At 48.6% G+C, this 16,754-nt stretch overlaps 1 protein-coding gene across 2 annotated transcripts in view; it reads right to left on the reverse strand.

Annotated features, from left to right (window-relative positions):
- Positions 1 to 590: 590 nt before the first annotated feature.
- Positions 591 to 16,754, reverse strand: part of ZAP70 (zeta chain of T cell receptor associated protein kinase 70) — a 28,987-nt gene continuing 12,823 nt past the window's right edge. The window contains exons 1-13 of one of the 2 annotated variants that reach the window (XM_013108254.5): positions 12,299 to 12,383; positions 10,978 to 11,434; positions 9,455 to 9,615; positions 8,697 to 8,835; positions 7,022 to 7,100; positions 6,354 to 6,394; positions 5,101 to 5,149; positions 4,379 to 4,553; positions 3,503 to 3,709; positions 3,032 to 3,224; positions 2,574 to 2,714; positions 1,645 to 1,757; positions 591 to 1,308 (exon numbers count right to left, since the gene is read on the reverse strand). In XM_013108254.5, the coding sequence (XP_012963708.1) occupies positions 1,185 to 1,308; positions 1,645 to 1,757; positions 2,574 to 2,714; positions 3,032 to 3,224; positions 3,503 to 3,709; positions 4,379 to 4,553; positions 5,101 to 5,149; positions 6,354 to 6,394; positions 7,022 to 7,100; positions 8,697 to 8,835; positions 9,455 to 9,615; positions 10,978 to 11,379 (1,824 nt within the window). In that variant the 5' untranslated portion in view covers positions 11,380 to 11,434; positions 12,299 to 12,383 and the 3' untranslated portion in view covers positions 591 to 1,184. Of the gene's footprint in view, positions 1,309 to 1,644; positions 1,758 to 2,573; positions 2,715 to 3,031; positions 3,225 to 3,502; positions 3,710 to 4,378; positions 4,554 to 5,100; positions 5,150 to 6,353; positions 6,395 to 7,021; positions 7,101 to 8,696; positions 8,836 to 9,454; positions 9,616 to 10,977; positions 11,435 to 12,298; positions 12,384 to 16,754 lie in introns of those variants that run through there. The other variant, XM_005029187.6, reaches the window with a different exon arrangement.

A 16,754-nucleotide genomic window follows, 5' to 3' on the forward strand; every position in this document is an offset into this window, starting at 1 on the left:
CAGGCTATATGGAGAGGGTGGTTTAGGCCCCATACCTGAATGCTCCCCAGAACAGTTGCATTCAGAACAAACGCACCTCCCATTAAGGTTTAGATAAGGGCTGTGCCCTGGCCAGGGCTGTAGCTGTTTATTTTACCTCCTGGACAAGGTACACTTGTGAGATGCTGTGTGGCTTTCTGATAGCAGAAGATGGTGAGAGATAAGCTTTTCTTTTCGCTGTATCTCAAGGCTCTGATCTTCTGTTTCCTCCACCTCCCGCGCCTTCACAACTCCTCTCTGCTCTTTGCAACTCTGCAGACCACAGTCCCCCCAGCATGGGTAATCCACTACACCCAGGGCAGAGGCAGACCAGTGCAAGCCTCGACAGATGGCTAGATTTCCACAGTGGACTCAACTGAGCGCTGTAGTGCCATCAGCTGCAAGAAAGCAGCTCTGCAGTGAAGCCAGAGGTGACTGGGTTGGTGACTCTGCAGGGTTACGGAGAGCATCAGTGAGGGAAACCATGGCTTACTGGAGGGGAACTACGATTATTTTCTTTTCAGTGTGTGAAGTAGTTGCAAACATTTAAGGCAGTTTAATAGTCTGAGACATAAGGATGCTAAACATATAGAATTGTTTATTTATAGGGTGCCCGATTTTCAGGTTTGAGAAGCAAACTGCTCAATTCAGTAGCACAGAGGGACCAGTCAGGATCCAGAAGACGAGCCATGGGTCCTGGGAGTTTAGTTGTATGAGGAGCCTTAACCAGCTTGGAGGGTGGTGGCAGTGCAGGGGGGACGTACACCATGCCCTACGGTGTACATTTTTTTCTGGGGGACGGGGAGAAATCTGGATCTGCTGGAGCTAATGCAGTTCATCCCTAGTAAGCGAGGTAGGCATTAAACCTTTGAGGTTCTGGGATATTTTTTGGAGGTGGGTAGGAAGGAACCACAATACTGTCCTGTACTGTCCTGTGATGGTCAGACTGGAGATGTACACGTACATCATGGCTGGCTGTTTGGAGACACGAGGTGTAGCTGACTGCCCTTGTCTGCTGACAGTATTGCCTCCCAGGATCTTAGTTCTAGAGCTGCTTGAGAAACAAAACCATTGTTTAAAAGATTAAAGCAGAAGTTTGCAAAGAGCCTTTCCAGGTCCTGTGCAGGAAGTCCAGGGCATGTGTGTTGAGGGGCGGAGAGGGAAACTCAAGGAAGAGCTGCTTTTGATTTGTCCTCTGTCTCTGGACCATTTTCTGTCTTGGTAGCAATACTGTAGTAGTAGGCACGGATTGTGTTTTCCACAGAAATAAATCCTGGACGCTCTTCCCATCTGTAAGGGCAGAAAAGAAAAATAAGAATTGGCAAAAAAAACAACAGTGGACTGACCCAATGGAGAAGATACCAGGCACAGAAGAACCTGGGAGAGAACAGCAGCCCAGCAGTACCAGGCTGTACCAGGGAAGGAGCTGCAACTTTTCTGGGATGGAGAGGGGCAAATGCAGAGAAGCTCTGACATCTTACAGGCAAATGGAATGGAATGATAATAAAGAATTATGTGTATTATTCATCATGGTCTGGGGAATGAGACACCATTCATTTCGTATTGTCCAGAGAGTGTGTGCTGCCCTGATGGACCAGCAGAGAGAGGAGCAAGAGGAATCCTTACCTGTAGGTCCAGCATTGCTGCATGAGGGTGTACATCTCTGCTGGACAGTCCGTGGGGCACTCCATGCGCTTCCCTTGCTCTATGAAGCTAATAACCTCTGGGCCTTTCATTTTCTAGGAGAAGATCAAGTGGGAAAATGTTTTCACAGAATCACAGAATTGTAGGGGTTGGAAAGGACCTCCAGAGATCATTGGGTCCAACCCCGCTGCCAAAGCAGGTTCCCTAGAACAAGTTGCCCAGGGAGGCATCCGGACGGGCCTTGAATATATCCAGAGAAGGAGACTCCACAACCTCCCTGGGCAGCCTGTTCCAGTGCTCCGTCACCCTCACCATGAACAAGTCATTTCTTATATTGGTGGGAACTTCCTGTGGTCCATTTTGTGGCCATTGCCTCTTGTCCTTTCCCCACAAATCACTGAAAATGTTTTAATGGTTTTGGATATGGAAACAGGGTCAGTAGAAGCAGTTTAGAGCTGGGCCTGGGGTAGTACTTTGGGTCCATGCACAGCACATTCCATACAGTGTCTGTTTTCAGCCCCTGCACCCAGCAGTGGTGTCTCACATTGCCTCACAGCCCAGGGGCCCATCCCAACCCTGGGCAGAGCAGTGGCTGAGCAACTGACTTTTCAGCTCTGCAAGTGGGTGGAAGGATCAAAGAGAAGGTCTGCTTTGATTCAAATCCAAACAAATTTGTTTTGTTTTCTGTTTCCTTTCCCTTAAATGAGCACAATGCTGCAGGATCCAAGCAATCCAATCTGTGCCTTCCATGAAGTGGAAGTGAGCCTGTTGTGTTGCCCCCTGCCTAAAAGATGTAAAAGCATCCACTCGAGGGAACGGAAATCGAAGTTTCATTGTGTGTCAGTCAACCGGTTTTAGAGTGGGAGCCCAGATTGTGACTTCGATCCATGATAGGCCCAACTTTGCCTCACCTTGTACGGTTTCTGCCCATAGCTGAAGGCCTCCCACATGGTCACACCATAGCTCCATACATCACTCTTGCTGGAGAACTTGTGATAGAGGATGCACTCCGGGGCATACCATTTCAAGGGCCACTTTCCTGCTGTCCTGGCCTGTAGCAAAGCAAAAATGAACATTTGAGAGAGAGCCTGCTCTGAGCTGAACCTGAATTCTGTTTTGCTAAATGTTTCTGTCAAGTGTAATCCCACACCGCTGAAAAAATACTGTCTGCATTTCTTCCTTCCCTCCTGGAGCTTTGCAAAGACCCTTTTAATGTCACAGCAGCAAGGCTGGACAGAATGTGATGTGGTTGTGCAGCCAGGCTTCTGGGAAGAACTCAGAGCCCCTGTCTCTGGGAGCCTTAGCCCCCAGTCTGGAGGAGGCTGGGAATCTGCTAGCTATCTGGATCCTTTGTTGTGCTCACACTTACCTTGTAGTAGCTGTCATCAGCACCAAGAGCCTTGGAGAGTCCGAAGTCACTGATCTTGGCATAATGCTGGTTGACCAGCAGGACATTTCTGGCTGCCAGGTCCCTGTGGACGAAGTTTTTTTCCTCCAAGTACTTCATCCCCATGGATACTTGATGCATCAGCTCCACAATATTGCTGACTGTAATCTCGTCTCTGGGGAGGATGGAAGGACAATGCAGTAATAAAACCGTTGGACAGCAAGAATCTGTCATTACTCTGTACACCACAGTCCCCTCTAAGCTCTCTAGCTGCAGCGGAGAATGAGCATGGACATCTCTGTTCCAGAAGCATCAGTCCCTATGACTTACATGAAAAAGAATCTCTTTCTGTTATTAGCAGCCTCCCTCCACCTACAAAGCCAGGCTTCCCTGGCAAAAGTGAGTTGGATGAGAAATGCAGAGAATATCAGACACATTTTATTCAGCACTCACTTCTTGGAAGACAAGAACTTGTTGAGTGGTCCTCCAGAAGCCATCTCCATCACAAGCATTAGGGACTCTGCCTCGCAGACCCCAATCATGCGGACAATGTAAGGGTTGTCCAGTTGATGCATGATCTGGGCTTCTGTCATCATTTCATCTCTCACTGTTTTCTCATTGTTGCTCTTCAGCACCTTGATGGCCACATCAATCTGCTTCCTGCACGGGACACAAGAGGAACAAATGTGGATGAATTAAACAGCACCTGGATTCATGTATCAGCCAGGAATGGAAACTACTCCACATGTGATAACGTTTGGTATCTCAAATGCAGCCTCCATAGCCTGTTTTGGTGGAGCCCTGTATGACATTGTTATCCCAGGCCTGTTAGAAGGCCCAAGAGAAAAGGATCACTTCAGCCTTGTAAGTGTAGAGTAGTGATTGTCATCTGTAGATCTGAAGGCTCCTCATACACTAAGATGTGCATCATCATCACCATTTTTCAAGGAGGGTCTCAGGCACAAAGTGAGCAAAAGCCATCTGTATGGACATGCAGAGAACCAGAGGTAGAGCCAAGGATTGCACATCTACTCAGTTTCACTCCTTTATTCTGATGTGGACCAAGATGACCTCAGGAACATGGACATGCCCCTCTGAGCCCGGCAAATGCCTCCAGAAGTGGCAGTCTTATGCATGGGAGCATAAAATGCAGCTTATACTCTCAGGACACTGGTAAAGTCCCAGAAAAGCTACTACTGACCTTCCAGAACCTCTTATACCTCCACCCCATTATCACTCTAGAGTCCATCTAGCTAGAAACAGGATGGCTGGGGACATGTCTGAGCACCCCCTTCCCTCTTCCTCGGCATCCTTCAGGGCAGCACTCACTTTCTCATTTTGTAGACTCCTTTCTTGACGCAGCCAAAGTTTCCTGCACCCAGTTCCACTTCATCAATCATCAGGTGGTCCCTCTTCAGGAAGAGTTTCTTATCCTTCAGTTCCTCAGGGTCGCTGTACGGGCTCTCATAGACACTGGTGTCCATGGGTAGCAAGCGTGACTTTCCTGCATATTCACAGGAAATAAACTTGTTTATAGCTATAAGTGATGTACCCTTCCCTGCCCCTCCCTCATTGATCAAGAAGGTTTTCTTTAACCTCCTGGCATATTCTCCTTCAAGCTCCATCATTTAAGCCTTCCTCTGGGCATCTCCCTTCCTCTCACAGCCCACAGCCTCTCTGAGTTACACTGTCAGACCCACGATGGAGAGATGTGTTTGAGCCCTCCCACACTACAGGTCCCAGCAGGTCCCAGCTGCATGCTTGGCTTCTCCCCAGTGAAATGTAACTGAATGCACCGAGTATTTTGTAGGCAGTATAGAAGATGGGGAATAGGACAGGGCTTGGTTTACTGGGTACAGGGTGTGGGTAAACGCTTTTGCAATATTCTTGGCTCAGGGCCCAGTAGTGAGTGGGTGCCTTTGTAGAAAAGCAGCTTTGCAGCACAGCTCTTTGACCAGAAGGTGATAGAGATGGCAACCCCCCTGGCTCCTGTGGCACCCCCAGGTCCTATCTCCTCCCATCACAAGGCGAAGGTTTTCAGAGGTGCTCACCTACAGGCTCTGGCGTGTATCCATCTGCATTGAGAGCTCCAAGGTGTCTCTGGAAAAGAAACAGGGTTAAAGTGGATAAGGCAGCCAGGGGAAAACATTTCAATTTGAAATGGACAAGGAGAGGGATGGGGAACCTCTGGAGCCCAACAGAGCCCCAGCTGGTGACTTCCACTAAAAGGCCCTGTGCTGGGCATAGGGGACTGGTGCAGTGTCGAGCTGTCTGGTCCTGGCTGGTGTGAAGCCCCTGCAGCTCCACAGCAGGGCTCTGACCCTGGGGATTCACTGCAAAGCCTGTGTGCAGGATTGCAGCTAAGTGACCTGCTCTGCGGGCTGCACAGGGTGAGGTGCCAAGGGGGCTGTGTGTTCTCTAGCAGCGGGGAGTATGCATGCAGGACTGTGTTTTGCTCTGTGCCTCCTCTGTTTCCCCCATCCTGAAGTTACAGGTCTTCTGCAGCAGTGGGGGTCATCCGAGGCCAAGCCTCTGTAGCTCTGTAGCTCAGAGTCAGCGAGTGAAGGGAAGACCAGAGGCAGCTCAGCTTGCAGCCAGCTCACTTGCCTGCCTGGCTGTGCCAATGAGTGACCTCCATGAGCACCCATGGATGCTGCAACCACTGTTCCAAAAGCAGACAGGGACAAAGCCATGATTGCTGTATGAAACACACTTCTCCAGCACAGCTTTGAACTCCAGTGCTGCTTGCAGCAAAGTCACCATGGGAGCCCACCGCAGATTGTGAAAGCTCTCTGAGAACATGGGTAAATGCTTAGACCTTTATTTGGGCTTTGCTGGGCTCTGGGATGGGCTGCTCTCATAGCCCAAACTTGCTGGTTTCAACACAGTTTAGCACTCGCAGTGGTGACTGAGCACAGACATACCCTGAGGCCAGGGATGCAGAAGGAGCACAAAGACCTGGCCAGTGGCCAGAGGCTGGCTGCAAGGCTGGGCGTTCCCAGAATCTGACCATGTCTTCCCCACTCCTGCCTGGCAAGGAGGGCAGCAGGGAGAGGGCTCCCCGAGGACATCCCCACATGTTGCAAGGAGCGCAGTGTGAATGGAAACCATTTTCGACTCTACTGGTAGCTGTGCCCAGCTATTCCTTGTCCCCATCCAAGCTGGAAAGAGGACAACATTGCAGCTGGCCTTAATATATTCCAGTTGTGTTATTGCCTTTTAGAAAAGAGCAGTTTGATCAGTGAGCTTGAAATGCAATTAAGCCCCTGAGGTACCAATAAAACAGACCCTTCCCAAAACTTACGCTCACAGAGGGGTGGGTTGGTGGAACCGGTGCTGCAGAGGCTGTAAATCAAGAGAGAAACTTTTATTTGGAGTCTGTGTGTGCCCTAAGCAGAATCAGAGCATCAGTCCTTGAAGGACTGTGGGGTCCAATCCCTCCCACACAAACACCCCTTTCCACTGTGTTAGCCGTAAACGGTGTGGAAGCATGTCTAGATAAGGGGGCTGTTCCCAGGCCAGCCCTCCAGAGACCTCAGGGATCCCACAGGCAGGCTCTGAAGTGACATTTGTGACACTTGAGCCAGAAGTGACACATGGTTTTGAGTGTTCAGCTCAAGAGATGCACCAGGAGCCAGGCTTCAGGTCATGTTGTTTCCTGGTGCCTAAAAAGCAAGTAATTTTTCGGAAGCCATGCATTTGGCACCCAAAGCCCCTAATTTGTCTGGAGCACAGATTCCCCTGTCTGTTGCTGTGTTTGGGCCACCCTTGGCCATGCCAGGAGTGTGGCCGCTTTCAGCAGACAGCACAAAGTGGCCTTGCCCAGCCTGCCACAGGAGCTGAAATTGTGCCATTCCCTAACCATCAGAGCCTGCGTAAGTTGGGTCGGACATGGTAAAGGACACTTGTGATAGCACGGCTCGAAGTGGCCTCAACCGAGGCCAGGGATGGCACTCGCAGATGTCAGCTCACCTGGCATGCTGGGGTTGGGGCAACTTTCCCTCAGGGCGAAAATCAGACCATCCGGTTTGAGTTTCAAATACTCCACCAGCTGAGAAAGGAATCAGACGAAAAATAGATTAATGCAAGCAGAAAATCATCTTTTCTTTTGCAAGTAGCATGTGTGGCTTATGGTAATGGTGTCTCTCAGATTTATGGCAGAGAGGGACCTGATTATTTCTTTCTCTCCTCTTCTAACTATGCACTCAGGGATCTCGTAGAGTCAGCATTTGCATAGCTGGGTATACGCCAGAGCTGGGAAGAATTTGGGAAGTTAGATAAATACCAAAAAAAGACAAAGGGAAAATCTCTAGCAGTACAGCTTGGTAGGGCATTTTCAGTGTAATGTCATTGTTGTCACAGCCGGAAAGGTTTTCAAGAAGTGTTTTGTTTGATAGTCTGAGAGGAACCTTTGGCTTTCCTGGAGGAACCCCAGGGCTAGCCCTCTGGATCCTGGGCAGTTTTTCCCTGCAGTTCAAGCACTGCAGGGATTGACACTGGCTGGAGTTGACCACCTGAGCCCTAGCCACCGGACCAAAAGGGGGACTAGGCTTTCTCTTCCCCTCCTGTGTGGCTCAGATTTCATCTGAAATTGGGAGACTGGCGCAGTTCTGTTTCCATTAAAATGCCCAGAAGTCTTTGTTTTCATTCAAATTCAGTATGAAGACAATCTTGGGAATTTGAAAAATTCAGCAAAACAGTTACCATCCCCAGACAGCTTTACCCAGGAGGAAGCAGCGGTGTTCCTTCCCTGAGGCAGCTCTAAAGGGCCATGGTGCGCACACAGACCCAGCAAGGCTCCAGGGGCACGCAGCTCCCAGCAGTGCCAGGGCTCTGTGCTGGTCTTGGGCTTCAAGCCCTCATCACATTCCCTAAAAACCCTGTCCCCTCCTTGTGAAGACTGCTGGGGCAATGCAGCATCTGAACATATTCTGCAGCTCTTGTGGGGTGATAGGATTTGTCTCCTGGTACATGGACATGTCTCCTAGTCTCATGGTACATCTTTGGTCATGTCAAGGTTTTGGCAGTTGGCTCAACACTTCTGCCCCCCACACACACCTTCCCCCTCTTTGCATATTAGTCAGCCACTTGGAAAATAAAGTTGCAGTCAGCACCTAAAGGTTTGCCAAGCCAGGAGGGGGGATGCACAGGAGACACAGCCTGGGATGAGCAATTTCATCAGTGCTTGCTGCAGGAAGAGGTCCCATGCAGATGCTGTGGCTGAATGTGTGATGTTTGCTGATGGGTTGCAAACGTAATTATTATGACCATCTGCCAGTATCCTGCCTTGAAGCTAGAAGTGAAAAGCACTGATCCTCTTGTTTCTTTGGAGAGGCACCAGGCTGGTGTTAAGCATGGCAATGCCAGTGCTACTTCAGAGCTGCTATGATAACCCAGCCCTAGCTGTACATAGCTAGGAGTGCACAATGGTGCACAGATATGAACATAATGAGGTGAGATGATAGACAGCCAGACCCAGAGGACATAAGAGTTTTCTGGAAGAGGCTACAATGACCCACATATGGTCTTAAAGTCTTTAAAGCTCCAAGTGGCCTTCCCTTTCCCCCAAGGCATGGGCAGCAACAACAAGGGAGAAGTACCTTCGCTTTATTAGGACAGCAGCAGTCACTGTCCCACAGTACAGTACCTGCCAGAGCGTGTCAAACTTGGTCCCCTCGGGGATGGAGTACTTGCCGGACTTGTCCTGGTCTATCCGATAATGATACACTGTTTTGCCGTAGACAAGGGAGAGAGCGTAGGAGCCGTTTTCCTTTTTTTCTCTCAGCCTGGTCAGAAGGAGAACTATTGAAAGTAACTCTAGGTTTTACCCTGCAAATTACCATGGCTGCAGTGGTGGTGGGTTGCAGGGTGGGCGCTTGGTAAGGAGTCCCCTCTTAGAATTGCCACCTTCCCTCTGCAGAGGCTGAGGAGAGATCCTTCACCTTCTGTCTCTTGCCCCTCTTCTCCACCCTCTCCAGCTAATTCTTTCTTTCTCCAACTCATTCAGGAGATAATTAAATTAAGGACCATCTCACTTCTGTGAGATGCATGTGATTTTCTACCACAGCAAGTGCTTTCTTCTATATTTTATTGGCCATACAGTGCCTCCATTTCCGTGCTGAATGTCTCCGTCTACTGAACTCTGTATCTGATATCACCCTGTGCATTAGAAACCGTGCTTCATACTGACATCTAAACATGAGAAATGAATAAAGCATATGACTCGCTCTTCATGAGGGCCAGCTACTGCTTCGTAAATGACAGGTGTCAGACCCCACAGATCTGTAACCCCAGTCTGACCATGCCCAGCTAAACCTCCTCTCAGGCACTGCCACATGAAACAAAGAACTAGAGGGTAAGTGGGGAAATGCTAAAAGGACTATCTTTCAGGATTTGCACACTCACAGGAACTTCCCATCAGGTTGTGCCCCAGAGTAGAGCCTCCGTTCAGCTTCATCCCGGCTGATGTTGCCGTGGAACCAGGGCATCCTCTCATGGGCCGTGGTGGCAATGAGCTTCTCCACCTGTGGAGCCTGGCTTATGATGGCCTGTTCAAGTGCATCCCCCTGGAAGAGAGTGAGAAATGAGACCTCCTGCTGCACTGTTGTGTTGCTGTGTGGCTTCAGCATGGCTTAGTTTGCACCCCCTTGGACAGCTGAGGCAGGAAACTTGGACAACCTCGTAACTGGAGTGCCTGTGACATTAATTGTGCCTGTAGCACTAGTGGGTTGGATTCTGTTCTGCTGCAGAATTACTTGCAGAACTACTCGAGATGAAATACTTGCTTATCTAAATTGCTCCCAGCCCTCAAATCCATCTGAAGTCCATTGATTTGTTGGTGAGGGAAGAGAGAAGCCATTGTGTTCACATAAGGGATTTTGATGCCAGGCTCACAGGGTGCCTTCCCGCTTGGCATTCCTGGAAGAGCAGGACTGCTTTCTGGTGCCTCTGCCTTCTTGGCTGCTTGCTGTCCCCAGGCACTACAGCTTATCAAGGGCAGTGCAATCTGGAAATCATGTGGGGTACCATAGATTAATTTTACTGGCCCTACACTTTTCATAAACAAATGCAGGTTTTCATTTGCCAGTAGGTGGCAATGTCCTTTGTGTTATCTGCCAGGGTTCATGGTTCAGCTTCATGGAGAAACCCTACTGAAGACCTCATTCTGCCAGGTACCTTTGGTCTAAAACAGACCACATTTAGAGACTTTTCATAGAAAGACTTCCTAGGGAGAATGCCTGAGCTATCTCACTTGGAAGGGGCTGAGTAGGCACTATTGAGCTGACAGCAGGTAAAAGAAAATTAATTATGTAGCTGCCAGTGTGACCATTTAGAGAGTTTTGCTTGGTCTGTCTCAATTATATATAGTTCTGTGTACAACCAACTACAGAAGCTATTTTTAAATTGAAATAATAGACAGACTAGATGCAGTACCCAGTACCTTAGTCTCATAGGCAAAATCTCCAATGACTTTAAAGAGCAAGGAAAACCTGAGCAAGACTTTGAATCTGGTTTCATCACAGCTTCAGCACAGCATTACGGAGGCACAGACACTTGACGTGCAGAGCGTTGGTCTAACTGCAGTGAGTGTTCTGTGTGCTGCAGGGGAGCAAATGGTGCATGGCGAAATGCTTGTGAAGTGGGTGGTGAATCCCAACGCCCTGCAGAGCAGGTGCAATAGCAACTGTTCAGAGAAATAACCTGAAGGTTTGGGATGATGTTTAGACATGTTTCTGAAGAAGCAACTGAAAAAGTGAGAGTTAAGACTACTTTTAGTGCCTGCTGCCTCTAAGGAGGACCTTGCTTCACCACGATGTGATATAAGAGGGGGAAGACAGCAATAGAGGAGGTCAGGGTGGCAAGTGGCAGTAATCCCCCAGAGAACACCCCTTGCACAGTCCCACACTGCCTTTGGCAATGGCCAGTACCTCTAGTCTCCACGTCTGCCGGACGTACTCGCGCACCATATTGTCCCTCATGCTGTCGAAGACTCCAGGCTGGGGCTCCACACCACTGGGGCGGTTGCAGGGCTTGCGGAGGGTGCAGCAGAGCCCATCGGCATCCTTGGAGTAAAACTCGCAGAGCTCCTCTGGCCCACAGTGTGCTTTGCCCCCCGCAATAGCATAGGTACCGTTCATCTGGCGCTCGATGGCGTAATGATAAAACTGCAGGTTGCATACCATGGAGAGGACATACCCCCCCAGACTGCGCAGGCATTGCCGCAGCAGGAACAGCCCATCCGACATGCCTGCCAGCTTGAGGTACTCCTCCGCTTCTGACCTGGCAATGCTGCCATAGTAAAAGGGCAGGTGAGCAGCAGCATCCGGCATTGCTGCGCACTTACTGGGATTGCTTGGGGCAGCTCACACGCAGCTCGTGCTTGATCTGGAAGAGAGAACCAAAATTCTTCACTGATTGAATTTTTGCAAACAGGTTTAATCGGAATTCAAACCTGTTTATCTAGGGGTTGATCAGCCCCCAGAAGACAGTCTGTAGGGACATCTCAAACATCACATGGAGAGTAGGAACAGGTGCGTTCATATCTCTGGCCAGAGAATCCCACACAGCAATTCACCTAGCCTGCTAGAAAGCAGAAATACACCCGATCTTGACCTATTGCAAGTAATAGAGAATGCACCAAATTCTACAGTGATTGTTCTGGTCACCTTCACTATTAAAAATGTGCTTCTTAAATCCATTCCAAAGTTTTTAGTTTTGACTTCCTACTATTTTCTCTCTAGTCCTGTTCACAATAAAAGCAATAAAAGCAAACTCTTTTTCCTCTCTGAATAAATTAGTTTTGATGTGAGGGTCTGTTAGGCCAAAATCTTACATGAATTAAGATTAAAACATGAGAGCAACATTAATTGTCTAAAGAACATCTAGATATATGGTTGCACCAAACACAGCAGAAGGAGGCAACTATAAGCCGAGTGCTTTTAGGCAGACAATAACTATCTGTTGACAGCACCAAGGAGAAACCTTACTCTAATTGTCTCTTAATAAATTGTATGGATTATTTTTCCTACAATACCTGACCGACTGGTTTCTGAATTTGGCCAACACTCCGATCCCAACTGGCAGTTCCTATTTCTACTTCTTACGCATGTTCCTGAGAAAGACGGAGCTCAGACATGGCCAGCCATCATTGAAAAATGAATTTAATCCCACTGTCTCTGTGAAGCTGAAATGTGCAAGCATTACTGGAGTTCCCCGCTCAGAACAACCTAAAACCAGAAACAAACCTACCGCCGTGATGCTGCAGCGCCAGTTCTTGGTGGGAACCCAGTGAGAAATGTCACTTTGTTGACTGAGATATTGCAGAGACTCTCCTGTCAGAGAGCTATAGTTCTATCAAAAAATCTAAAATCCCACCCACAAATTATTGCCAATTTCCGGTGCTTAGTGGAAACATTACCAGATTTGGAGGGTCTTATTTGTTCCCTGGAGCCTAATCTTCGGTTTTGTCATTGCGTAGATGCTGACCCCAAAAAGAATTATTGTCTCCCTCCCCATCTCCAACAAATGCATAACTCATGTTTACAGAAAAGGCATCCAGCTTTTTGGCTGGATCTCTGCTATTCACCCTGATTCTTCTGAACATCACCCTCATTTCCGAACACAGTGGAACAAGTTTCTGCCTGATTGTTTGGTCCTATTGAGCTGCTTCCGAAGCAGCCTCTCAGGCAGTGGCTGGAGCTGTGCTTGACTGGCCATCTGCCTGCCCTGTGCCTACCCAGCAGCACTAGTGAGGGGGCTGCTTCCTGCCAGTCTCTGGCCCTGCTGAGCTATGAAAGGGTTGGCTGGATGTGTGCTCTGTGTCAGTAGGAACAGGGTAGGGGTTAGAAGGAAACTGCTGAGGATAAACCATTTCTCTGTGTGCACCCTGCTCTACTCAGTGTTCAACAGTGAAGACTCCATGGGGAACTGGATTTATGGCAACCAGTCTTCTCTACCTATTTGTTGTCTTCATAAGCCCAGAAGTGGCCTTCTGATGAGAACAGGAAGGGAGAGCAGGCTTGGTGAAGGAGATGTTTTAGCTAAGGCAGGAAACCACAACAGGAAGCCGTCAGCGGTGTTTGCAGCTTGCATGCGGGACATGTGTAAACCCTGTCAAGCGCAGCACAAGTAAGCCTGAATTGTGAAGCCCCCTTAATCAAATTCAACAAATGAAACAAATTGGGATCTTGATGGACCTGCAAGTATGAGACAGAAGGTAAATGAAAACACACTGTAGCTAAAAACCTGAACTGGGTTCAGTGCTTTGAACCAAGGCGAATGGCCTCCCTGGTCATTTGAAATGCTCCGGGCATCAGAGCTGCCCAGAGACAGAAAAAAACTTCCAGGGCAGGTCCCAGGAGGGTGGAATGTCCCGCACTGAAGGATGTCAGAAGCGAGCACTGCAGCTCTTGGTTTTGACTGCAGAGTCAGGCCCATGAATCATGTTCATGAGTGTAGGAAGTGAAAGCGCTGAGTAGGCAGTGGAAGGTTGATGGCCTTCTTCATGTGCTACTAATTTCCACTGGCTACCTGGGATAAACAGTGATTAGGTAAAAGGATGATGCACCCAAACATGCTGATTCCCTTCTCTGGAAAGTTCAGGAGCAAAACATCACAGAAAATGGAACATGTTTGAAAATTGGTCAGGTGAAAGTGAGACAGCAGAAGCTAATCACTAGTGAGCTCCCACAAAGTTTCCAGGTGCTTACACAGGCAGTTCTGTTGCAAACAGACTGTTTTTTTTTTTCTCTACAAGCAGAGTCCAGAGAGCCTCACAGGAGATACAAAAGTGAACCCTGGGTGGGCCTGAACAACACTGGCACAACCTTAGCAGACTCAAACAAACCTCACGCCGCTCTGTTTTTTCTGCAGTGTAAAGCACAAATGAAAATGAGAACCGATTTCATGGGTGGCTTTTACAGACATAAACTAGTGGCTGGAATAAGCTGTGAAAGGCTCTCTTAGCCACCATCTTCAAGCAGCAGGACCTGATTTTTCCAGCACCTTTTAAATCTCTGTCCCTTGAGCTGCAGTAACCCAGATGCTGAGCATTCCTGTTGGTTTTGGGTGCTCAGCCCAGGTTAGAAATAGCCTTTGTGAAGAAAGCCCACGAAGGCAGGGCTCCTGCAGTTACGGCCACATCTACAAACTGGTACTGTGACATGAGGATGCAATGAAGAAAACATCGCCCACGTAAAAAGTAGAGTCAGATCTGCACACAGGAAAGTCGTGCAGGAAACTATTGACATGTCAGTCAATCAGATCTATATATAGCTGGCTACTCGCTTCTATTTAGATCAGACAAGAACCATCAGGAACTGGTTTGACTTTATAATTTCCCAGAAGAGCAGGTCCAATTTGTGCTGTACTGGTGACAGTCCATGAGAGGCAGCCGGAGGAAGTGGTGGCAAACTGTAGCACCCCACAGGAGAATGTTTTCTGTCTCACTATGGCCACGACAAAGCCCCACAGCATTGCCCTGGCTGCCTGGGCTGTGTCTTTAAGGTGGCAGGGGTTGGCCGGAGGTGGAGGACCCTGGGAGGGATGGAGGCTGGGAATGGGCTGGGAGGGGAGGAGGGGGTAGTGCAGGGAGCTGCTGTTTTGAGGTGTATGGTGGCAATGTGGGGGAGGAGGTTTTTTGTTTTTGGGGTTTTTTTTGAGCAACTCTGTAAAAGGTGTTTAATTGAGGGGAGGCAACTGAAGGTAAGAGCTGCTGGGGTGAATGTGGCATTGCTGATGCAGAAGGTCTGTCTGGGGAGAGCTAGAGGCTCAGAGCTGCTGTGCCACTCACTTGCCCTGGGCTGTGAGTGGGGAATGACCCCAACCTCCGGGCTTGCCTGCCCTGCAGGAGGCTGCTGCTGGTTGAGGCTAGGTTGCCCCAGCCAGCTGCTCAGCCCTGCAGCTTCTCCTGGCATCCCTTGGCCTCTCACTGCACTGGTGAGGCTCTGCAGAGCTCCATGCAGGCCTCTTGTCTCACCCTGCTGCAAGAAGCTACTGCAAGAGTAAATGTGTTCTCCTGTGATGCTGTTTGCAGCACTTTTTTTGGTGCTGTAGGAAAACCCAGGTAAAACTTTGTACCTTGTACTATCTTGACCTGCTTGGTGTTTACTGAGCTCTCCAGGAGTCTGCTGCTGGAGCTGATCCTGTGGAGGTGTGGGGCTGAGCCTGGGTACAGAGGCTGTGGCAGAGGAAAGGTGTAGGCAGGGCTTAGGAGAGAACAGGATGGCACAAAGAGTAGGGTAAATGGAATAAATCACCAGTAGCTGCTTCCCTGTGGCTGTGGGCACATACCAACCATCTTCTGGCTTGCCTAGGGTTGTGGAGGAGCAGCTATGCCCAGTTCTTTCTCCTAGATTCCATTCTGTTGTTCCTGCTCTGATCTAAGAACTATTTTTATAGTGAGGAGCCTGGTTGAAGGACTGAAAAATGTTTCAAGTGTACAAGTTCCCTTTCTGAGTCGTTTATCCCAGGAGTCACTTGTAAAATGTAAGAGGATGAGCTGTGAGATGATTCCTGGATTGCGGGCATATAGTCTTCTAAATGCTAAATAACAATAGACTTGAAATAACTTTGATTAAACTTTAAGTGCTTTTCAGTTTAAAGAAAACTTTAACCTTGACTTGGATTGGCCTTACTATACTCTTCTAATTGCTCTTGATTAATGTTAAATTTGCATTTGTGCATTCCATAGCAGCTCTTCCCAAAGCTTCCTCATGAGCACTTGTGTTCCTTACTTTAACTGCTTTCCCAGCCTCCCTGCTGACTGCATATTAAAACCTCAACTACACAATCATTTATTAACACTTGAGCTATGTGTGAGTAGGAGTTTATGAAACCGTGAGCCCATTTCTGTTCATACTCATAAACAGCATGTCTTCTGCTTATATTGAAGATAATAATCTTCTGTACTTGTCAGTGGGTATTACTGACTCAGTCCTACCTGAAATGGTTGTATTTACAGAAACTCCATAGAAAAAGCTCCCTGCTCTGGAGTCCTGTGGCCTGAATTCTACAAACGACCTGATTTGCCCTTTGCTGTCCTTGAAGTGAGCAGGTAAGTGCAAACTGCCCCTTGCTGCCTGTGGATCCCTGGCCATGCGCAGAAATGCTTCATACACCTCAGCCCCTTTGAAGTGAAACATGGGATTCATTTGGCCGCAGGGAGGGTCCACAGTCCTTTTTGGAATAAAGATGTTAAATTCCACAGTATTATTTGCAAGGCCTCATGCAGGGGCCTGGTACTGCTGGGATGCACTTAATGCAAAAGCTCCTGACAGTGATGTACCAGCTTTGAAAAAAAGCTGGTACTATGGTTGGGGATGAAGGGTTCTGATCTCCCCTTCCAACCTCTTGGCCAGAGACGTAGTGCCACTCCATCACAGTATTATTGAAGATTTAAAATAAACACAGGTGATAGTTCTGTTTAAATGCTTGTGCCTTGGTGTTACAGTACCTGTATGATGAAGCAGCCATTGCTTACCCAGCGGCAGGGCTGCTGTTGGCTGGTTTCCTATTCCTCTTTCCACCTAGGATCAGAACTAGCCAGGCTGCCTTGAGTCCCTCAGCTCTCTTAAAGCACTTACTCTCACAAGCAGGCAGCGTTCAAGGGCTTGATGTCTGAGCATGCTGCTTGCAGACCCTCATTCAGAGCTAGCCTGATGCTTGTATCTGCACCCAAATGTGCAGGAGTGGTCGTGTGCCACCT

Source organism: Anas platyrhynchos, chromosome 29 (assembly GCF_047663525.1).
Source record: "Anas platyrhynchos isolate ZD024472 breed Pekin duck chromosome 29, IASCAAS_PekinDuck_T2T, whole genome shotgun sequence".
In the NCBI taxonomy this organism is placed as follows: domain Eukaryota; kingdom Metazoa; phylum Chordata; class Aves; order Anseriformes; family Anatidae; genus Anas; species Anas platyrhynchos.